General features: G+C 44.1%; 1 protein-coding gene across 4 annotated transcripts in view; it reads right to left on the reverse strand.

The window, feature by feature from the left end:
- Positions 1-23282, reverse strand: part of XPO4 (exportin 4) — a 121857-nt gene extending 98575 nt beyond the window's left edge. Inside the window, exons 1-2 of one of the 4 annotated variants that reach the window (XM_073225197.1) lie at positions 23103-23182; positions 20452-20495 (exon numbers count right to left, since the gene is read on the reverse strand). Coding sequence is in view for 1 of the 4 variants with exons in the window: in XM_073225046.1 (XP_073081147.1) it covers positions 23103-23168 (66 nt within the window). In the remaining 3 variants the exon portion in view is untranslated. Of the gene's footprint in view, positions 1-13375; positions 13494-20451; positions 20496-23102 lie in introns of those variants that run through there. The other 3 variants (XM_073225046.1, XM_073225130.1, XM_073225086.1) reach the window with 3 other exon arrangements.
- Between the last annotated feature and the right edge of the window lie 1781 nt (positions 23283-25063).

The raw sequence follows: 25063 nt of genomic DNA on the forward strand, positions 1-25063 counted from the left end.
CCACCCACAATGACAGAGAAGCAAACTGACAAGAGATGATATTCACAACTATCCGGTGAATCTAAAGGATGCAACAAGATGTACAGCTGTACTGTCCAACACAGCAGCCAGAGCCACATGGGGTTACTGACAGTTAAATAAGCTAAAATTAAACTAAACTAAAGAAACATTTAGTTCCTCAGTTGCACCACCCACATTTCAAGTATTTAATAGCCAAATGTGGCTAGGAGCCCAACAACACAGGTATGGAATGTTCCTACCGCTGCAGGAAGTTCCAACGGATGGATAACGATGATAAAACTGATCAAAGTATAATCTCAGACCTTGAGTCTACAGATGATGATATTTTAGATCAATGGTTCTCAACTGAGGCAATCTTGCCCCTCAGGACTCACCTGGAAATGTCTGGAGACATTACTGGTTGCCACGACTAGAAAGTGCTATTGGCAATCAGCAGGTAAAGGGTAGAGATGCTGCGGAACAACCTGCAATGCCCAGGCCAGACCGCAAAAGACTTTTTTCCCAAAATGTCAATAGTGGCAAGGTTGAGAAGCCTCACATTAGATGAATTTAAGAATCAGTAAATCAACAGTATACTTCCAAGGAGAAAGGAAATATGGTATTTTCATCTAGTCACTCATTACACAATCACTTCATTAACCAATATTCTGTGACAAGAACCTGAACAAACTTGTTTTGCTAATATAATGTTGATGCTGGGGTTCTTGTTCACAGAGCGGAAGAATGAACTTTGCAGTCAAGGCAGGAGAGTAAGGACAGAGGCTTTTATTTAGAGAGAAAGCAAGAGGCTAGGGAGGTACACCTGCTAAGTGGTCTCAAATAGTTTTGAAGAAACACTAAGTTTCTTATTAGTCTTCCTGGTTACTTACAAGATTTTTACTGCTCTGATTTCCTGCCAGGATAGCAGTTTCTTGGTCTGGGAGCATATCACTCAAGACTGCCTCCCAAGATGGGCTGAGTTATTGTATGTTTGTTAAGAAATTTTTTTAACTAATTGGGTTTTAAGATGGAATCCTTCCTGTTTTTACTATGTTGTTTTGGGCTTGCTTGCTAAGTTGCCTAAGTTGCAACAAATCATTTGTTTAGGGCTGGAGGAAGAAAAGCAGCATATGGGTAAAGTTAGAAAAATAAGCTGGGCCCCCCTCAGTAGGCCTAAGCAAATCTCACAATGGATTATCTTGTTTTGTTTTTTTCCAGAGGCCCTCACTCTACTCTGTCTAGGACCATAGTCTCTGTCTCAATGTGACAGGGTTCTTTACTCTTTTATGATGTCTGTGTAAAAAATTCACTTGATACAATAATAAATAGACAAATGTTCATGGTAGATGTGTATATAAAGGTGCTGAAAAAATTGCCTTATTGTTCTAATTGGTGTTTATAAATCTAAAAATGATTTATAATTATGAAGCAAAGAATATGGCCGCCATCTCTTTATCAATATGTACTATCAATGTTTTCAACAGTATTGTGTTTTGATGATTCTACAGCACAAAAAAATCAGAATGCTAAGGCAGAATCTATTAAAGATGCATTTGAGATCAAAAATCACTAGCGCATTTTGACAGTGGGAATGCAACAACCAGAAGTAATGATAGAACCCTTGAAAATTATTTGAAATATGGAATCAGTATTTACAAATCAGAAGATGAGTACAGAGACATAGCCATGCTGTAGACCAGTGCTACCCAATATGACAGCCATTACCTAAATGTGCCTATTTGAATTAATAAAAAGTAAAATTTTAGTTCCTATCTTGCACTAGGCATATTTCAAGTACTCAACAGCCTCACGTGGCTACTGGCTACCATAAGGGTAGATATAGAACCTTTCCATCAATGCAGAAAGTACTATCAGCACTACTCTAGAAGAAATTTATTTAACTCTACAAATATTTATTGACCGCTTACTAATACAAGGTTACCTTGACTTATGTGCTTTGATGCAACGTTATATTTAATAGATAAAAGTACAAAATAACAGCTAGCCCAGAGCACTGAACTATGGGCCAGGCACTATTCTAAACATCTTTGTAATATAAATGAAATCATTTAATCTTCATATTAACTCCCTGAGGTAGATATTTTCTTACTTTAGAGATGAAGAAACAGACACGTAGAAGTTTAGTGACTTGCCAAACATCACACACCTAATCAAGGACAGAGTCAAGGAGAATTCACACAGTCTGGCTCCAGAGCCTCTGTGGTATATTGGTTTTCAATTCCTAAATTTCAGTAATTCTCCTGTGTGCTTACTGAAGGGTCCCCACCAGTAAGATGGCAAACTTCCGGCTTCTTTTCGGGGTCCTCGGTTCCCGCCGGCGCCACCTGAAGCCCAATCACCTCTCGCCCCCCTCCCAATCCCAGCACCTAGCCAACAGCCACCAGCCCCGTAGAAGTAACACCACAATCACCCTATGCCCCTTCCTATATAACCCAGCACCTCTCCCTAATAAAGCGGAACTCTCCGGTGAATTGCTGTTGTGTGTCGCTCCTTTCCTTTCATTGGTGCCGAAACCCGGGAGACGGGACACCCCAACTGGGCGCCGTCTTCCCCCAACACCAGCAGCAGCTTGCCCTCGTCCTCTTTTTCCGGCGCTGGCTCATCACACTCACCACTCCTCTCTGACCTTTAGGTAAGTTTCCCCCCCCACCCCGGGGTGGGCCACTCTTCCCCGAGCTATCGCAGTGCCATTGACCGTGATCGTCCGGCAAGGCCCTGATGCTCGGGGACGAGGAGGGAACACTCCCCGCCTCAGGCCTTCATGGCTGCGGCGGACCCTCAGGCCCCTCCTCCAAAGCCACTCTTCCCTGAGCTATCGCAGTGCCATTGACCGTGATTGTCCAGCAAGGCCCTGACGCTCGGGGATGAGGAGGGAACGCTCCCCACCTCAGGCCTTCACGGCTGCGGTGGACCCTCAGGCCCCTCCCCCGACAGCCATAAACCCCCACCTCAGGCCTTCACAGCTGCAGCAGACTCTCAGCACCCCCCCCTCAACAGCCATAAACAAGGTGACTCCTTTGCGGATGAGAACGCTCCCTTTCCCGCCCCCTCCTCCTTCTGTTCCGTCCGCCGAAACCTGTTCGGTCTGCCGAAAACGCCTAGCACTAGGTACCTCGTGACTCCGGCACTCTGCCTTCTTAGGGAAGTCTGGTTGACGACCCACACTTCCTAAGAAATTCCGACTCGTATACAAGTTTCCGCAGACCACCAAGGATCATCGGGGACGCCCTTTGTCTCCTTGTGGTCTGCCTCCAGTCCGAGGATCTCCGTTCGTCTTCCCCTGTTTGTCTCCTCTGTCCTTTAGCCATGGGAGCCTCCTCATCCCTCCCTGAAAGTTCACCTCTTGAATGCCTGCTTAAGCATCTGGCTACCCTCTCCCTGACGCCTGATATAAAACCAAAACTTCTCCGTAAATATTGCTCCCAAGATTGGCCGACATACCCCCTAGACAATAACAACCAATGGCCCGCAGGGGGAACTACTGATCCTAACATCACTCGCAATCTCTTTAACTACTGCCAGCGCCTGAAAAAATGGAAGGAGATTCCCTATATCGAAGCTTTTCGCCTCCTAGCTCAAAATCCCAGCCTCTGCACCACCTGCTCCCTGCCCCAAGTTCTCCTAGCCTGCAAGCCGTCTCCCTCCCCTCCACACACTCCCAGTCCCTCTTCAATTACCTTTGACCCGGCTGACGAGCCTCCGCCATACAGACTTCCCCCTTTGGCCCCTCCCCCTCCTACAACCCCTCCACCCTCTGCCGCCGCTGCCGCCTCTTTACCCATGGCAGAAGCCTCCCGTCCTCTCCCTTCCCCTTCTTCTCCTACAACAGCCCCTCCCCCTTCCTCTACCGCCGCCACCGCTGCCGCTTTCCCCTCGGCAGAAGCTTCCCATCCTGTCCTTTCCCCTTCTCCTCCTACAACAGCCCCTCCCCCTTCCTCTACTGCCGCCACCGCTGCCTCCCACCCCCAGAAGCTTCCCATCCTCTCCCTTCCCCTTCTTCTCCTACAACAGCCCCTCCCCCTTCCTCTACCGCCGCCACCTACCGCCGCCACCGCTGCCTCTTCCCCCCCCCCACAGAAGCTTCCCATCCTCTCCCTTCCCCTTCTTCTCCTACAACAGACCCTCCCCCTTCCTCTACAGCCGCAGCCGCCTCCACCCCCGCAGAAGCCTCCCATCCTCTCCCTTCCCCCTCCTCCACCATCTCCTCCTGCCCCTCACCACCTCCTCCTCCTTCCCCCTCACCTTCCCCCCTCCCGCAAATCGAGCCTGAGCCTTTCAGCCCCCCTCTAACTAAGTTCCAAGAGCCTCGTCCGTCTTTGCCCCCTCAGATTCGGTCCCGAGGGCCTCCCAAAATTATCGTGGCTTTGCCCCCATCACCTGTTTCCCCCGCACAGACTGAGCCAGAACCCTTCAGTCCCCCTCAGACTCGGTCCCGAGGGCCTCCCAAAATCATCGCCCACTCCAGGAAGTAGCAGGATCCGAAGGCATCATGCGCGTTCACGTCCCTTTCTCCTTAGGAGATTTAGCCCAACTAGAGAAACGCCTAGGTTCCTTTTCCACTGATCCCACGACCTACATCAGGGAGTTTCAATGGACCCTCCAGTCTTACAGCCTCACGCATCATGACATTTTCATGCTCCTGGCCAATACTCTCCTCCCTGAAGAGCGTAGACGAGCTTGGGACTTCGCCCAAACGCATGCTACCGAAACCCACAGGACTGACCCCACCTGTCCCCCTGGTCCCACTGCTGTCCCCGAATAAGACCCACACTGGGATTATAACACCGCCGTGGGTCTCCACTCTCGAGATATTTTTGCCTCCTGCTTAATAGCAGGTCTAAAACAGGCAGCTCGTAAAGTAGTCAATTTTCAAAAGCTCCAAGACATAATTCAAAAGAGAGACGAAACCCCCTCCGAGTTCTTAGATAGACTCACTCAAGTCCTATTACAGTATACCAGCCTGGACCCAGAAACACCTGAAGGAAGACAGGTCCTTATGACATACTTCCTAGCTCAAAGCTACCCCGACATTAAAGCTAAACTCAAAAAGTTAGAACAGGGCCCCGCTACCCCACAGACTGAGATGCTAACAGTTGTCTTTAAAGTCTTCCATAACCGGGAGGAGGAGAAAGAACGCCGTAAACAAAAAGCTGATCAGGACAATTTCCAGATGTTGGCCCAGCTGATAAAACCACAACCTGGGCACCCCTCTACAGACAAGCCCCCCCAGGAGCTTGTTTCAAGTGCGGAAAAGAGGGACATTGGTCAAGGGCGTGCCCCTCCCCCAGATCTCCTACCACCCCATGCCCCAGATGCCACAAAAAGGGCCACTGGGGGTCTGATTGCCCAACCACCCGAAGGGGAGGCTGGACGAACAACCCCCATCCTAAGCCCACCGTAGTGGGGCTGGCAGAAGAAGATTGATGGGGCCCGGGGGCTTCTCGCCCGACCATTTCCATCACCAAACAGGAGCCCAGGGTTACTTTAACAGTAGACGGTCGCCCCATCTCCTTCCTCCTAGATACAGGAGCCACCTTCTCAGTCTTGCGAGAATACCGGGGCCCTATCACGCCAGCCATTACTCCTATAGTTGGGGTAGGAGGTAAACAGATTTTCCCATTAAACCCCCCCCCTTTTATGCACAATCCTAGGCAGTCCCATACCTTTCTCCCACTCCTTCCTAGTTATGCCCCAGTGTCCCATCCCTTTACTAGGACGGGACATCCTTTCCCTCCTCCACGTTTCCATAACTATATCCAATCCCACAGCCCCCAGTACTCCCTTTCTGATGGCCCTCATAGCCGACAACCCCCCTCTACCCAATGAAAGCTCCGGTTCTGCCCTTACACACCCTGTAAATCCCAAAGTTTGGGACATTACAAGCCCCTCCATGGCCCTATGTCCCCCTGCCTCTATCAAATTACATGACCCCTCTCAGTATATCTGTCAGGCCCAATACCCCCTAACCACTTCAGCCCTCATAGGCCTCCAACCCATCATTCAAGATCTCTTAAACAAAAATTACCTCAGACCCACTCACTCCCCATTTAATACGCCCATATTAGCTGTTAAAAAAACCAACAGATCTTTCCGCCCTGTCCAAGACCTTCGCCTCATCAACACAGCCGTTGTCCCCATCCATTCCTTAGTTCCAAATCCATACAGCCTTTTATCGCAGATCCCTGCCTCGGCTTCCCACTTCTCAGTCCTAGATCTCAAGGACCCATTTTTCTATCCCTCTAGACCCCTGCTCCCAAGATTTTTTCATCTTTACCTGGACGGACCCATACACAAGACATTCTGAACAACTCACTTGGACAGTTTTGCCACAAAGCTTCCGAGATAGTCCCCATATTTTTAGACAGGTCCTAGCTCAGGACCTCAAACAGTTTCATCATGATCACTCCAAGTCCACCTTATTATAATACATGGACAATCTTCTACTCTGCAGTCTCTCGTGGGAACAGTCTCAACTTGACACTGCCTCCCTACTTAACCTTCTAGCTTCCAGAAGTTACCGAGTATCCCCTGTCAAAGCTCAAATCTCTTCCCCTCCTGTCACTTACCTCAGATTCCTTCTATCTCAACAAAGAAAGTCCATTACCTTAGACAGAAAATAGCTCCTCTCTGACCTGCCCATTCCCAAAACCAAGACAGAAATCCTTTCCTTTCTAGGCCTGGCTAGATATTTTAGAGCATGGATCCCTAACTTATCCCTGCACCCTGTTGGCAAGACCCCTATACGACCTCAGCAAGAGCCCCCCTAAAAAACCATTATCCTCCTCACCCCGACACTCCTTCATTAAGCTCTGTCAAGCCCTTGTGGAAGCCCCAGCTCTCCATCTTCCTGATTTGTCGAAGCCCTTCTCATTATACATTCATGAGAGGTCCAGTCAAGCTCTAGGAGTCCTAGGCCAATATTATGGCCCATCCTTTGCTCCAGTAGGCTTATCTCTCCAAGCAATTAGACCTCACAGTTCGGGAATGGGCCCCCTGCCTACGGGCATTAGCCGCTGGACAGCTCTTGCAGAAAGAAGCTCATAAACTAACATTCGGAGCGCCCCTTACCATTCTGTCCCCACATCACCTAAAAGATCTCTTAACCTACAAAAGTTTACAGACTCTCCCTCCCTCCAGACTCCTGACCTTACTGTCCTCTTTCCTCCAAAATCCAAACATTTCTTTCCTCCCCTGCCAGCCCCTGAATCCGGCCACTCTTCTTCCTCTGCCCTACTCTCCTCATACTCCCTCGCATGATTGCCTGGAAGCCCTTCACAACTTCCTTCCATGCCACTCCACGATCTCCGAAGGAGCCCTCTCACACTCCGACCTCATCTGGTTTACTGATGGGTCCTCATTTAAACATGAGGGCATCCACTAGTCAGGATATGCAGTAGTCTCCCTCGAAGATGTCATTGAAGCACGAGCCCTACCCCCTGGTACAACCAATCAGCAGGCTGAACTCATTGCAGCCACCAGAGCTTGCACTCTGGCCTGGGACACGTCTCTCACATTGTACACTGACTCCAAGTACGTATTCCACATTCTCTTGTCCCACGCGGCAGTATGGAAAGAACGAGGCCTCCTCACCACAAAAGGGAATTCCATAACTAATTCAGCCTTAATTACTAAACTTCTAGAGGCTTCACAACTCCCACACCGACTAGGCATAGTCCACGGCAAATCACATCAAAAAGATGACTCCCCCATTGCAAGAGGTAACAACAAGGCTGACAGAGTAGCCCGGTCAGTTGCCCTATCAGAAAACACACCAGACAACAATCCGTCTGCCCTTGCGGTTTTAGCCTTATCACAAGACACCCTCTGCTTTCAGGACAAAGAGTCTCTCTTCCGCCTCTTACATGACCTGTTCCATCCCAGCCCCCAATCCTTGATCCATTTTTTACCATCTTTTTTTCCTCTCTCTCCTGAAGACAAAACCCTACTTAACCAAATCACCTGCAAGTGCACCATCTGCCAATGCACTAACCCTAATACCCCCCTCAAAGCCCGACCCTTCCCGGCTCATCAAGCAAGGGGTAATGTCCCCGCTGCAGATTGGCAAATAGACTTCACTAACATGCCCCCTGTACGACGTACCAGATACCTACTCGTGCTAGTAGATACATTTTCAGGATGGGTTGAAGCTTTCCCCACCACTAACAAACGAGCATCCGTAGTTGCCTCTATCCTCCTCACCCAGATCTTTCCTAGGTTCGGGATGCCCACTTCCCTCCAATCAGATAACGGCCCTGAGTTCACTGCCCAAATTATCCAGAACCTCTCCAAGTCGCTCTCGCTCCCCTGGCATTTACATTGTCCTTATCGACCACAAGCTTCAGGAAAAGTAGAAAGAGCCAATAGGACTCTAAAAGACATCCTGACCAAACTATCTCTAGAACTACACCTTGACTGGGTTCACTTACTTCCCTTAGCTCTACTCTGCATTCGAGCCCTCCCAAAGAAACCTTCCTTCTTGTCGCCCTTTGAGATCATGTACGGGCGCCCGATTCTACCCCCCGGGCTCCCTTCCCACAAAGGACCAATTCCTCCCAATATAGCCCTTCCACTACTCTCTCTCCTCCGCACTGAATTGTGGAAATATCAGGATTGGCTCCTTCCTGATCCATCTGCCTCCCAAAATCCTCCTGTCTTACAGCCCGGCCAACTAGTGTTTTATAAGCCACCAGAGGATCAGCCCTCTCTCACCCTGAAATGGGAAGGTCCACACCCAGTTATTCTCTGCACCCCCTCGGCTGCCAAGTTCTCACTGCCTGATAACTCTGTCACCCCTTGGATTCATATCTCCAGGTTGAAACCAAATACCCAAGACCCACCTTCTCTGGACACCCAAGACCCATCAGTCACAATCCAGAGTCCTTCGGATACAGCCCAAGACACTGTCTACTCTACCACGCCTCATCCCTCTGATCCCTTGAAGCTCCGCATCTCCCGTGCACCCCCTTTGCCATCCATATCTGAATCATGACTTTTTCCTCCTTTACTGCTCTCTCGCTTTTTTCCCTCATTCCTATTGTCTTCCGTGCCGCCCGCCCCTCCTTTGTATGGCGATTCAAAGTCAAGCAGACTTACACACAGCATCAAACAAAAGTTACTGCCCTCATTGCCACATCAGACTGCCCTCTGAAAGGCTGCTCTGAGCCTTTGTACCTCCACTTTCCTCCCTCCACCGAAGTATTCATTTACAGCTACCTTTATTCTCCCTACCTCTGCTTCCTCTATGACCAAAGACAAGCCTATTGCAGGCGATGGCAAGACACCTATGGGGGATGCCCCTACTGGTCTTGCACCATTCACTACATGGGTGACTTCCAGTACCCACAGTATTACTCCTCCAACCGTTTCATGAAATATCCCAACGGCTCATTCTCCTTATCAATCCCAGATCCCTGGGACTCTCGATGGGCTGCTGGAGTAACAGCCTCAGTTTACTACAAGGGGTCCTCGACCCCCCATGGTACCCTTCATATCTCTCGAGAGTATGTTCCCTCTCGCTCCCAGATCTCTCAAGTTGCATCAGATATCAGACATTCCGAGAAAGTCATTATCCAAACTCTTGACGGCGCCTCTTCATCTTCTTATTCCTCCTACTCTTGGTTACAGCTCATTCGAGACACCACCATCTTTCTCAACCACACCCTCAACACCGCCAATTGTTTCTTGTGTGCATCACTACAGCGCCCACTGCTGGCCGCCGTGCCCCTTAATATTTCCAACTACTCCTTCCATGCAGAAGGACAACCCCTCCGTCCCCTGGCAGACATACCCCTATGGGAACCAGAATACCCAGATAATCTCACCATCCACCACTGTGTAGGCCCAACTCCACCCCCCTCTAGTGCACTTCACTGCCTCTCTATCTACACCCCTACCTCCGGCTCTAAGACTTTTACACAACCGGGACACTTCTTTTGGTGTAATGGCAGCCTTTTCAACTCACTACCTCTCAACTCCGATACACCCTGCATTCTCGTCACCCTAATCCCACAGCTTACACTTTACAGCATGGCAGAATTCCTTGAGCTCCAACCTCCCTTGCCCTCGCGCACAAAAAGGGCTGCTTTCCTTCCCATCATGGTCGGTATCTCTTTAATCACCTCAGCCATTGGGGTGGGGTTTTTGGGAGGAGCCTTGGGTCACTCTCTATGGGCAGTTAGAGATCTCAACGCCAAACTTGAGGGAGCCCTGACATCCACTGCCGATTCCCTAGCCTCTCTCCAAAGACAGGTCATTTCGCTAGCTAAAGTCACCCTTCAAAACCGGCGGGCCCTAGATCTGCTTACAGCCGAGAAGGGCGGCACCTGCGTCTTCCTCCAGGAAGAGTGCTGCTATTATATCAAGGAATCCGGCATTGTAGAAACTGACATCACCAAACTCACTGACCTTGCCTCCAGCCTCCACTCTGCTTCCAATTCCAACCCATTCTCTTCAATACTAACAAACCCCCTCCTCACCTGGCTCTGGCCCATGGCAGGCCCCATAATAGTCATTCTTCTCGTCTGTCTCTTCTTACCCTGTATAATAAAGTTCATCAAATCCCAAGTCGGAAAAATCTCTAATCAAGCTTTCAACCAGCTTTTACTCAGGAACTACCAGCTTCTGGCCACAGAAGACCCCTCACCCTCACGTGACCTCCTCACCACATGCTGAGATGGACCCCTCTCTCTGCTGGAAACTGTTCCTGGAAACAATGGCCGCAGACGCCTGGCTCCTGACACCCATATCCTCTTGGCACCATTGGAATCAACAGGTCCTCAACCTATGGTTACAGGGAACCTTCATTGATTTCCAACCTGAAGGAAGTCCACATCTACTCATCCTTACTGTGGGGAGTCCTATCAACCCTTTCCTCCCAATCCTCAAACCCTCACTCCCTTCTCCGCCCCTGTTCAGCAAGAAGCAGTCAGAGAGAAAGCAACGTCCACAAACCCATAGAGGAGAAAGGGGGGAATGAAGGGTCCCCACCAGTAAGATGGCAAACTTCCGGCTTCTTTTCGGGGTCCTCGGTTCCCGCCGGCGCCACCTGAAGCCCAATCACCTCTCGCCCCCCTCTCAATCCCAGCACCTAGCCAACAGCCACCAGCCCCGTAGAAGTAACACCACAATCACCCTATGCCCCATCCTATATAACCCAGCACCTTTCCCTAATAAAGCGGAACTCTCCGGTGAATTGCTGTTGTGTGTCTTTCCTTTCACTTACTACTATAGTAACAGGGTGATTTTTCTACTATCTCATCTGATTAAATATACTACTGGTGTTTTCTAATTACTTCTCTGATCACTGCCACAAAATAAAGATGGATCAGCTTTCTAAAATTATTAATCTGATTCAAAGATTAGGGGAAAATAATTTTATATTAGAACACAGATATTGTGAATCAGAATGAAATTTCTTTTAATCTCTTAAAATAAAAGTTGAGAGATTTTGAGCTTCTACAAGATGTTTTGGGGTACTCCTCAGCTTTACCCAAATATGAATTTACACTCCTTTACTATGACAATCACTTTGACATTAAATGTTTAATAATATTAATTGTAAATCCGGGGAGAGGAAATCCCAGGGCAAAATATCTCTAAAACCGAAATCAGACAAAGGGAGAAATAAAGTTTAAAACCCATTTATTGCTTACAAATTGCAGTCCAGCGCGAGTCTCCTCTGCTCAGGAAGCAAGCAAGCCAGCAAGCAGCCAGCAAGCCCCCTCCCCTTAACCTCTCAGGTTCAGACACGCCCTGGGTTGCCCAGGTAATAACCATTGACATGGAGATGAGCTTCTCTCCACCCGTGAGGATATGCAAATGAACCAAAGCCAGGCGAGATATTCCGGAAATTTTACAATTTTACCCACATTAACACATCCTCTCCTGCCCCAGTTTTGTTCAGAATCTCATCGTCTCTTTTTCGAACTTCAACAGCTTCCTAACTGGTCTTCCTACCTCACATCTTGCTTCTCTTGGTTCCCACTGCTGCCGGTGACATATCAAACCCACAGACGTGACAAGTCAAACTACTGGGTGAATTCAAGGCGATTTATTAGGGCAAATAAGGCCTTAGATAAGCCAGCCTCCGTGTATTTTCCTAGGCTCATCTGACACTATTCCCTCCTTACTTCATTCATTTTTTTTCATTCAACAAACATTACTCTGAGCAACTACTATATGCAAACAAGGTCCCTAAACTAATACATTTTAGAGTCTAGCACGGGAGACCAACATTCACTACCTAATAACACAAATAAATGTAAAAATCCAAATATGGCAGGTGTCAAGAAAGAATTACGTAGTTACCTAGGTAGAGGACAGGTGAATTTCACCTTTCAGGGAAGCTAAGAGAGGCTGTCCTGAGAAAGTGACTATGAAGAGACCTAAAGGATTAGGTGAAAGTGAAGAACATTCTAGGCAGAGGGACTAGGATACAAAATGTCCTGTGGTGCTATGGAGGCTAGCAGAGAGGGGGGCTGAAAGAGAGCTGGTGGGGCTGATGCAAAGAAAGCAACGAGAGAAGGGTTCGAAGAAGCTGGAAAGACAGAAACTCACCCAAAGCCTCACAAAGAGCGAGGGTCATAAAACCTGAATTCAAACCTGGGTAATCGGTCTAAACTCGCCACTACACTACCTGCCTTCCCTTAAAGCCGTTTGTTCTTATATTTCAGTCCATGAATTACTATCAAACGTTACGTGCAGGCAATGTGCTAGACGCTTCGGATACACCAGTCAGTCGCGAGCAGCAAAAACAAACAGAATCCCTGTCCTCATGGAGCTTTCAGTCCAGCAGGAGGCAATCATGTAACCAAATAGACAGCATAAAGCTGTACATGTAATAAATGTTACTAAAGCAAATGGTGTTATGAAGAGAGAATTTAATCTAGTTCAGAGTGGTCAGGCTCGTTTTGCCAAAGTAAACAACTACACCAAGATCTGAAGAATTAAATGTAAACTAGGCAAAAGAGGAAAAAGGGCGTTTCAAGCCAAAAGAATACACACACAGACACGTTAGGTTCTGGAAGGAGCGAGCAGATCACAGGTGATGCACTGAAGCCCAGGACGCTGGAGCCCAAGGCTGGCTTCATTAACATGTGACCTGTGTGACAACACAGGGCCCATCTCTCAGAAGGGTCCCATGCTTAATACGATACTCTGCTGTTGTCATCCTGAAATTCCTAAAGATTTCATCCTTGAACTTGTTTTTGGACAATGGAGCATGTCTGGGAGTAATGAAGACAGGCAGGGGGCCAGACACACATACACATCCCTTGAGGCAATCTGGGGTGCCAGAGGTCCCCAAGCTGGCTGTGGTGGTAGCTGGGCCCAAACTGACAACAGTGCCAGAACCTACCCGCTCAGCCAGCCTGCCCGCTCATCCCCAGAGCTGGTCCCGGAAACGCCTGCACGAACAGCAGCTCTCCAGCCCGCACTGCAACAGGAACCCAAGCAGCAAACTGCATCAGTAAAATTACAAAACAAAAATGTCCATATGGACACTGCAATACACATTTCAGGGCATTATTAGAATTCCTTAAAACTTTTAAAAACTCTAGTCTTCAAAACTGCTACAATAAAGTAAATTATCTATAGGCCTAGTAGAAATTAAATTTAAGGATCATCATATGTGATTGAAAATGCTATTTTAATAAAAAATTCTGTATGAGCCATTTATTAATGAGGAAGACTAACTTTACTCTTTTTATATTTGAATATACAGTGGCAGGATGCATAAACAGGCATTTTTAATTACATACAAATCATTAAACCACTTGTGGTTTCTAGTACAATATCTGTAAGTAACAAGAATTGTCAGAGGAAACATTACAATATTGTATAAATTTACACATGAAAATAAATTTGGACTTATATAAAACTGAATTATGTGAAGAGTTAAATCTTTTTTTTTTTCTTGAGAGGGCATCTCTCATATTTATTAATAAATGGTTGTTAACAACAATAAAATTCTGTATAGGGGACTCAATGCACAATCATTAATCAACCCCAAGCCTAATTCTCAACAGTCTCCAATCTTCTGAAGCATAACAAACAAGTTCTTACATGGTGAACAAGTTCTTACATAGTGAATAAGTTCTTACATGGTGAACAGTACAAGGGCAGTCATCACAGAAACTTTCAGTTTTGATCACGCATTATGAACTATAAACAATCAGGTCAAATATGAATATTCGTTTGATTTTTATACTTGATTTATATGTGAATCCCACATTTCTCCCTTATTATTATTATTATTTTTTTTAAATAAAATGCTGAAGTGGTAGGTAGATGCAAGATAAAGGTAGAAAACATAGTTCAGTGCTGTAAGAGGGCAAATGTAGATGATCAGGTGTGTGCCTATGGACTAAGTATTAATCCAAGCTAGACAAGGGCAACAAAACTTCCACGGATGCAGAAGATTTCTCTCAAAACAGGGGGGGGTGAGGTTCTGAGCCTCACCTCTGTTGATCCCCAATTTCTCACCTGATGGCCCCCCTGCGACTGTGCCTGTCTTAGGTTGTTCCTCCCTTGAGGAATCTTACCCGTGCCTGGCTAAGCAGTCATCTTGTGAAGAGTTAAATCTTTTCCAAAAAAAATGTTCACATGAAAATAAATTTGGACTTACATAAAACTGAATTATGTGAGGAGTTAAATCTTTTCCAAAAAAAGGTTCAACAAGAATCACCCACTCTAAATGTACTAAAATTTATATTTGTAAATAATTAATCAAAAATTTATCCCAAGGTTGTCACAGTCTATAAAACATAAAAGCTCTAGTTAGTACTAGTTGTATCAGGATAAAGACCCTACTCAAACCAAAAATTATCAAAAATTATCTGCAATCTTGCATTTGTCAAGAGCAACTGACATCACTTTCAATCACACTGAGAATGAACTTAAGTAAAAATTCTGACACCTAATAAATTTGTAGAAAAGCAAGCCAAAAATATATTATGACCAAAGTATCACATGTGTATTATTTATTGTATTAAATAAAAGTATGACACCAAAATATTGTTCTTCAGCTTATGTTTGCAGAAAACACTATTACTCCTATGTTTTATAGATAAGAAAATATTTTTAAAGGAAAAAACTTTATACTTTAGGACCTCTATTGGCACTTCTTTCCCAATTTTTTAACAAGGGGTCCCACATTTTCATTTTACATGGGGCCTTGAAAATTATGTATCCAGCGTTGACTGGAAAACAAAAACTGTAGATGGGAACAGTATCACGGCTGGAATATAAACCAGGGGCTAAGAATTATGCTGTACTTTCTGACAACCCTACTAAAAAAGTCATTAAAAGTAAGGGAATGGAGTGAGACATAGCCTAGTAAACCAGAACCTTCATAGTAAACACAGAGTAAAAGTATAGTAAAAGGCATTTTTACTAATCATCCTAAAATTGATTATGTACCTTCTTAACTTTGAAAGCCCCTACTCTAGAATATTCTGTTGTCAGTGTTATAGTGGGCCTAATTTTTCCCACATTTGCAAGTGAATAGAGCTTGGCCTGAGAGTAAATCCACACCTCTTCTCAAGAATAAAGTTTGTTTTCTAATAACTTGTTCTCAAGACTTTTTCTCCTTTTATTTGTTAGCAAGTTACTTAACTAGCAATGATTAAAGAAATCTGCAGAAATGGGATGATTTGATTTATAAGTGCAAAAACCACAAATATAGTCTTTACTCAGTATGAGCCATGATATATTTTTTAATTTTCTGACATAAAAATTATAAAACATTCAAGAAAGTAGTTATGGATTTTAAAAGCACATGCAACATTCAAATTTATCAAAACGACGTTTCACATTGTATTCAAACTACATTACAACAGAAATTCAGGACTCAGCACTTCCAATCCCACTCCTATATAGCCATTCCTAAAAGTTTAATATCTATCTTTCAATTGCTTTTATGCATCTACAAATAAAGTTTTTTATTTAAAAACAAAAATAGGATCATATATTGTTCTGCACATTTTTCTCACTTAGTTTGAACATCTTTCAACATCCATTCAGATCTGTCTTAAAAAAAAATACTACCATATATTAGATACACATTTCTTGAAAGTTCCATAAAATGCTGTTATATAGAATACCACAGTTAATTTAACCAATTTTTTCCAACTAGACATTCACATTGTTTCAGTACTTTACTGCAGAAAGGTATATTTGCTACAGTAAACATTTTTTTGTGTATGTGCAAGTATTCCCAGAGGTTGAATAAATGACTAGAAGTAAAAGAGGTGGGGTCAGAAGATATGCAGATTTTGTAACATGCTACTAAACTGTCTACCAAAAACGTGTAGCTTTTTATACTGCCACTAGCACCATCTGTTTTCCCATACCTTTACAATATGAGATGCCATTTTAATCACAGTTCAGGTTTTGGACTATTCTGTCCCACCTACCTATTCTTTTCCCATGCCGGTGCTGTACATCAATGCCCCAAACCCCGCATTCTTCTTTTTAAATGTTCTTTGCTATCCTCATACAATTATTCTTCCAGATATATTATAATTATTAGTCAAGTTTTTCTTCTACTTCAAAGAAGGGCGAGGAGGAAGAAGGAACTTTGATCAACATTATATTCAATTTATAGATTAACGAAGGAGGACCTGCCACATTCACCAGATGAATTCTTTGGATTGAGGAACCCCACCTTAATTAATTAAGATTAATTCACATCTTCTTTTATATTCTTCAAATAAACTATCATTTTCTTCACTAAAATGCTGCATTCTTCTTACTAGTGTCCTATAATTTATTCCTAGTTATTATTCGTAATGAAACAAGACCTTTTTTCCACTTTCAAGCTTATCATTGTTGGTAGGAAGGAAATCTTACAATTGGTTTGTGTTCTATCTGGTCACCTTACCAAACAACTATTGTTTCTAATAGTTTTTTAGTTAATATCCTTGAATTTTCTCTTCCTGAATCTCACCTGCAAATAATCTTTTTTTACTTTTCTTTCCAGTATTTGCACTTATTCCTTTTTCTTATCAGCTAAGCCCTGCAGAAGGTGTTGAATAATAGTTATATTGGGACTCCCTATTTTACTGTTAAGGATATCACCATTTACTAGTGGTTTCAAAGGACTATTTTGTATCATTTTTATCAATTCCTCATTTACTGAATTTTTAATCGTTAAGATGCTTTTGAATTTTATCAACTGCCTTTTAGGTCTCTGTGGACAATTTCAGAGGTCTTTCCACATTTTTTCTCTGGATCACTGGATATAATACAATTAGTTGAGTTTGAAAAAGTCCAACTGCAAAATACAAGCTTAATTGAACTGTATGTTTTGGGTTTTTTTGGTATCATTAATGTACAATTACATGAGAACATTATGGTTACTAGACTCCCCCTATTATCAAGTTGCCACCACATGCCCCATTACAGTCACTGTCCATCAGTGTCGTAAGATGCTAGAGAGTCACTACTTGTCATCTGTGTGCTATACTGCCCTCCCCATGCCCCCCAACTACATTATGTGTGCTAATCGTAATGCCCCTTTTTCCCCCTTATCCCTCCCTTCCCACCCATCCTCCCCAGCCCCTTTCCCTTTGGTAACTATTAGTCCATTCTTGGGTTCTGTGAGTCTGCTGCTGTTTTTAATTGAACTATATTTTAAACAAAAATTTCCTGCTAGTTTTTAAGTAAAAGAATTCTGTTAGTGCCAGTTTTCTACTATCTACAGGAAAGCCTAAAAGACAAGGCTGAAATAAATAAAAATGCTTATTCCTATCTTTCCAATAGGAAAAGTATATGTTATAATCAAATATCTCAACTTTATGACATGTACATTGATTATAAAATAATAAAAGAATTGAACCTTACATTGGAAGGACTCAGGAAATATCTACTAAATAAATGCTCAAATATTTCCCAAACACACTGTAACTGGTTCCCTCAAGCCTTCATACAGATATATCCCTTTACCTGGGATTCTCCTTATTCAACTGGAAAGCTTCAATTTGTCCTTCATGAGTCAGCGTAAGGATCACATGTTTCCAGAAGCCCTTTGTAGGTCCCCACCTCAGTCTGAGATAGATGTCCCTCCTCTACTCTCACCGAGCACGAGTACAGACTTCTATTGTAGCATTACCTAACAACTGTTAATAGTTTTGCCTTTCTGTGCCGTTCTTGAAAACAAGGTCTTTCTCCTGTCTCCTCAGCATACATAGTATCACGCCCACATATACATACTGAAGAAATGCTCTAGAAGGAATGAATGACCAGAGACTGAATTCCAGATCCAGCTACATGACCAGGCAAATCACTTATCATCTCTCATTCTCAGATGCTGTCATTTATAAAGTTTAATGAAATCTCTTCTCCTATTTACATCACAGGACTGATGTGAGAATCAAATTAATGGTAATAATTTTTGTATAGCATAGCACTACAATTTTGCAGATGCTTTCAAAATAGTAACCAAACTCCACTACCACGAATAAAAACCACGAAACCAGTCAGGGTTCCCTTTCATTCAAGTTGCATATAGGTTTATTAAAATCCATTCTAGTTTTAAAACTGCCTTCCCCATGCCTCCCCCTACATTATGTGTGCTAATCATAATGCCCCTTTTCCCCCCTTATCCCTCCCTTCCCACTCATCCTTCAAATCCATGGAATTACTTTTCTATAAAGCATCAGCTGACTTACATGCTCTGCCCCCCCTTACATCGTCACTGCGCACACTCACTCAGGACCACCAACAACAGCCCAAGGGAACCGGGAGAGGAAAGCCAAGGAAATGCAAGACAATAAGCAAAGCACTATGTGTACTTACGGTTCCAACAAATGTATTATTAATTCTAACAGAATACTAACCTTTTCCATTATGACATCTCTAAAATCAAAACACATCCTACATTTTATATCTACTCACACAGAAAAAAAAGAAAATGGTAACAAACTTTAAAATTCATCCACAATGAGGCGAATAAAGAAAAGTGCACGAGGATATGGAGCATACGATCTCATTTATGTAAAAAATACATTTTAAAAAACGACGTATTTTGCAATAGTGATGCCCGAGAAACAGTTACCTCTGAAGAGGGAATGGGAGTTTAGGGAACTTTTGCTTTCTCCTATATACCTTTCTGCACGGCTTGAATTTCTTACCATTAGATTTTTTTTTTTTAACCAAGGGTAATATTTATAGTATATCATTTGTGTAAAAAAAAAAAAGAAGTAGAAACTATATAATGGGTATTGCAAAAACATGGGGAAAATGATCAAAGTACAGCTGACCCTTGAAAAACATGCATTGTGTGCACAGGTTCATTTAGATACAGATTTTTTCAATGAATGAATATATTTGAAAAATATTTTGGGGATTTGCAACAATCTGAAAATCATTTTCTTTTCTCTAGCTAACTTTATTGGAAGACTACAGTATATAATACACATAACATACAAAATGTATGTTAGTTGACTATTTATATTATTGGTATAGCTTCCAGTCAACAGCAAGCTATTATTAGTTAAGTTTTGGGGAGTCACAAGTCATAAAAAGATTCCTAACTACACAGGGTGTCGGCACCCCTAACTCTGGTGCTGTTGAGGGGTCAACTGCATGTTCAACCTTAATATGAATCACTTAAGGAGGGAGACTGAGCCTGGGGAAAGGGAGAGAAGGGAGGCTTGTTTCCTTTCTGTATATTTGTGTATATTGTTGATTCACTTTAGCATGTTCCAGTATTACTCTTGCGATTTTTTAAATAACACAGAATGTATCTACAATGCCAAATTTCCAGGCCTGTACATGTAACCTACTAAATTCATATAGCCAGAGAGACTCAAGAGAATGTCAGCACTAAGTGTGGTAAACTTTACTCATGCTGGTATGTAATATCCTTTCAAAAACTTATGGTTAGGTATCTTAAGTAAAACCCAACATCTGGAATCTTTATGGAAAAGAAATTTTCAGATCTATTTAAACAATACTCCATTTGTTACTAATTTATAAAAGTATTTTCTCATTCTAGCTTGTTCACCTTCAAATTTATTTTCTAGCAAGTAACCTCACTGTCTTGAATCTGCAGATAAAGCAGTATTTACAAGCATCAACAAAATACTTCCTGTTTCTATGATGAGTGGAGGGAAATCACTCTATGCTGAGTCCTATAAAATCCACAAGTATCCTTTTTACTCTAAAGGTCTAATATACTACTTTATTTGGCAGCTTATCCAAGAACTTAAAGCAGCAGTGACTATAGATGTTCACAGGCAAGCAACTACAGTATCCAAAAACACATTTCAAAACTTCCAATTAAGTAATAAAATGTAACATTTATGCTAATATAATATGTTGGCCTTGAGACGCAACATGTTCAAGTAAAAATTTTAAGAGTTCTGGAAATGGGAGACTGGTGATCTGGGGTCTGGATCATTCTTATCACTAATTTGTTCTATGACCTACCTTTGGCAAGTCACTTCTACCTCTCTGAACCTCAGTTGCCCCATCTGTAGAATGCAAGGGAGAATGCTTAGACTAGATTCTTATTTCTCAGAATCTCTATTTCTTGAGAAAAGCCGGTAAAGCTATAGACCCTATTACCAAACATACATGTTTGCACACAAAAGTTGCCTTACAATTTCCTTCTGATAGCCATTGTGCACTCCCTAAGGCCTCTATATTAAAGATCTCTTGAGATTGTTCTACACACTGAAACTCTATGTCTAAAGAAACAGATGGACTACCAAATGGAACACTAAGCAAAACTGTAAAAGACCACTTATTTCTTTAAATCCCAGATCATATTAAGAGTTAAAATAGCAATTTTCTATAAGCAAGATGTCCTTAGGCCCACAGATGGGTAAACGGTAAAAATGACCAAATCTTTTTAAAAAATATTCTAATGTTTAATAAATGAAGGAGATTTGACGATCTTAACTAACCCCAAGTGAATTAACTTACCTACTTTCTAGGTAAGTTTCTAGTCGTACTTTCCCGCTATTCTCTAGGTTAAGAGCCACAGACCAGTGGTAAAAGATCTGAGTTGGGAGTCCCCAGTCTACCACTTTCCTTCAACATCTGGATAAGTTACTTAGCATCTGTATGTTTGAATATTAGTCTATAAAATGAAAATTAAAGTAGTTAAGTACTTCATAGATTTACTGAGGAATAAGGTAATATATGTAAAGTGTTTGACATAATGCCTCTCACATAGTAAGCACTTAATGTGAACTATTATTAATAATAAATTGGAATGCAGTTTTCATGCTGAGAAATAATTTAGTAACTACTACTCTTACATATTTTTGGTACATGCTTTTTAATAGTAAATGAAAATTTCCAAAAACAAATTTCCTATCTTTAATACCCTAGCATTTTTTTCAATACTCTTCTCCTCTGGGAACTTAAGAAGTATACAAGCAGATAGCTACACCACCACATACACAACAGGCAGTGAAGCAAAGTGGAAAGAAATTCAGCATTAGAACCAGAAAGGTCTGAGTTCTAGACCTAATTCAGCCCTTAGTTGGTAGGTAACCCAGGCCACTTAAACTCTTCCTCAATCTTGTAAAACTGTTCCAAGGACTAATAAAGTATGTAAAGCATCAAGCACAGTATCTGGCACATAGAATGCATTCAATAAACAGTACTTACTACTTTTCTTCTAAACTAACTTTGCCAGGAAGAAGGAAGGTACTGGCAAGCACTTTCCAATTAATATTCAGCCCCATGATGAAGGACACTAACTTTATCTTATCAGTGTAAACTAAAGCAAACGTATTTTGAGTGACATACTCCTTACAGAGTCTAATGAAATGAAGCCCCTAGCTCCTAGAAAATTTTCAGGTATTTAAGGAATACTGAGTACTGTTATGCAGAGTTATGTCATGTCATGTCATGCCATGTCAGTCATGTCATGTATACAAAACCGTGCATTAGGCAGAATACTAACTAGTTCTTTTCTGGACTTAATCTTGCAAGAGTCTGAAAACGTCATCTACTCAAATTTGTGTGACAAATGATTCACTTAACTATGTTCATAACGAAGTAAATCCTACTTTTCATTAGACTTCTCAGCTTCACAAGCTATCTGTGGTGAAAGCAAAACTGTGCTAGAATTTAGTTCAAACATTTTTAAATGTTATGCTCTAACACATAACCCAAACACACCCGACCAAAAGGAAAAGGAAAAAGTCCAAAAAGATAACAAAGCTGTCCGCTGTCAAATCTTAAAAAGGCTGAATCAAGTCAAGTAATTAAATTAGCCTCTAACTTCCAAAAAACATCCACAAATACATAAATTATAATTTACAAAAACAAAACTGGGTCACCAAATACACAGTTTACTGAGTAACTGGATAGATAGTTTATCCTTAGTTCTAAACCCTGCGTGGAATACTTCATCCTCTGACTCGGCCTTCTCAAATCCGGAGCAAATTACCTACTCATCAAAATTGTACAGTGTACAAATGAAGTCAACGACCACCTTAGGCTCAGTTCTCCTTCACTCGCGACCCACACGGAGCTCTGTACTAGACAGTTTCGCCCCAATGACCTTGGTCCCAAAGCTTCCCCTCCCTCCCTCCTGCCGGTCCTTCCACGTGCTGCCGGCTGCGGTCACCCGAGAGGTGGGTGCAGGTCAGAGAAAGCTCTTGGGGACACGAATGCAGGAAGAGGGCAGGGCTGCTATCAGCACCTGGGCGGGGCCACCCCTTGCCTCCCGACACCGACTCTCCAGCAGGGAGCCCACAGCCCCAAAGCCCTGCGGGGTGACCCCGACCCGCTCCCCGCGCCTCGCTCTCCAACCAGTCTGCAGGGCGGCGGGCAGGGACAAGAGGGGGGTACAGGAAACCCTCTTTCCGACAGCACCATATTCCGTGGACCTGCCGCGGTGTCAGACATCTAGGGAAGGGGGACAGCGCCGGGAAGGGGGGCAACGAAGGCAGGAGGAAAGCAGGACGGAGAATCCTGCGCCACGCCACCGCCGCCTCCTCCGCTTGCAAGGCTCCCGAGAGGCCCTGCTGGCCGCCAGCCCAGCGGGAGGCAAGGCCTGGCGCTGCGGGGCCAGCCCGAGGCCCGCGGATGCGGAGGGGCGAGGGACGCTGCGGACTCACCATCAGAACTTTGGCCGCGTTCTCCAGCTGAGCGATCACTTCTGGGGGCCCGAGCGCCACCGCCATCTTGGTCTCTCTTCAATGACGCGCCATGCGCTGCATTATGGGAGCGGGCCCGCGGCCGGCCAATCGCGCCGCGACCCCAGAGCCCCACGCGCTCTCAGGGGCCGGCACGGCAGCCGTGGGCGCGGGCGCCGCAGGGCGGCGGGGCCGGGGAGGCCGGACGCCGAATCCTGGGCAGCCGGGGAGGAGGGGAGGCTGGGCCGCCCCGCTCGGGCGGGGTCGCCTGCAGGCCGGACGACGGGGCCGGGGCGGTGGGGCCGGGCTGCAGGCGACCCCGGGCTTGCGGGCCGGCGCCCCGGCCTTGATCTCGCCCTCATCCCCGCCGCCCGCGCGGTTCCCTCCGCCGAGGACAGTGCCCGCGGCGCCCGCCCTCTCCCTCAGGCCTTGCCCTTCACGCCGCCCCGGCCGCTCCTCTCCCGCCCGCGTTCCCCGCTGTGGAGGACCTGACTCGGAGCCCCGCTTTCTCTCCCGGGAGTGCGCCTCAGTCTTCTGCGTGCTGCTGCTCTGCCATGAAAAGGAACCATTACAGAATAGCGCGGTTCGTTTTTTCTACCAAAGGTCCTGCAGGAGGAGATTCGTCTAAAGTTACTTGGACAGAAGATCGCCGCAAGACCCTCGCAGGAAAACGCATCCTTTTCTCCTCGCACGTGCTGTCTCGTACAGGAGAGAGAAAAGGCAGGTGCCCTGACCTTGACTACCTCGCTTCATGAATTCAGTAATAACTCACTGTCACCAGTTGTGTCGTGCTTAAGGGATTCATAACAGTTATGTTAATTGCGGAGTCCTTGTTGAAAGTACTTTACAGAGTGCCTGGTAATCCATCTTTACTCCCGAACCCCAGGCTCTTACGACAATCCAGGCAAATCATGCCCAGAGCATCTATTTAAATATTCAGACCAGCTTTCATTGGTTGCTTGGAAGAGGGGGTTTATTTGTCTTGAGCTGACATCCACTTAGCTGTAACTTGTATCTTTTGGTGCTGTTCTGCCTCCTGGGGCGACACAGAAAGTCAAATACTAGTATTTGTAAGTTGCCTCTTGAAATCTTCCCGGTATTTCTCACTAGCTGTAAGTAAGCCATACTTTTGAGGTGTTTAGTTTTCCTAATATATCGGTGCAACAAAATTGCATTATTAGCTCCATTGAAAAACACGATTGTTTCATGTTTGGCATCTCTACAACTTGAAGTTGAGAAAGTTAATTAACAAGATTGTTATTGCTTGTGAGAAGCTAAGTGCCTGTACTATTTTCACTAAAGAAAGGTAAAGTGAGCCAAAATGCAGTTAATGGCCTTTTTAAAGAATTGTGTGAAACTAAGTGGTTAGTGAGGGCTCTGACATATAGAAGACAATAAATATTTGACTAAGTATAGCAATCTGCAGAAAGATTACAAAATGCCTCTAGCTGCTATAAAGAATAATTACTGCAGATCAATGCTATGTCTGTACAAATGTAACAAATGAATAGTTTGTGACGATAAATGTTTGAGACTTATAATGCTTCAGACTGGGCCTTGTGATCCAAAGCATTTGTTTTGTGCAACTACATAAGAACTTTGCATCTAGACACTCTTTGAAAAGAAGAAGAAAAAGTATTTTCTCAAATGTGAGGATGAGTAGGCTTACTTTCAGATTTACTTAATGTTTTGAATGAATGCTTTTTTTAAGTGGGCTACAGAAATCGCACATAACCGAGAGCCATGAACTTTAGGGCAGGGTAAAACTTTGAAGTTGTAGAATCTTGATGTTGGAAGACACTAGAATTTAGCTCCTAGTTTGGGCTACCCTCAGGCCTAATGCTTTTTCTTCCTAATTTATTATTTAACAATAACACTCTTCTGGGGATGGGTAAGGAAGAGTATTCCAGCCTACCCATATGCTCTTTTATTCTGAAATAAAA

This window comes from Manis javanica, chromosome 1 (genome assembly GCF_040802235.1).
Source record: "Manis javanica isolate MJ-LG chromosome 1, MJ_LKY, whole genome shotgun sequence".
NCBI classification, from domain to species: Eukaryota; Metazoa; Chordata; class Mammalia; order Pholidota; family Manidae; genus Manis; species Manis javanica.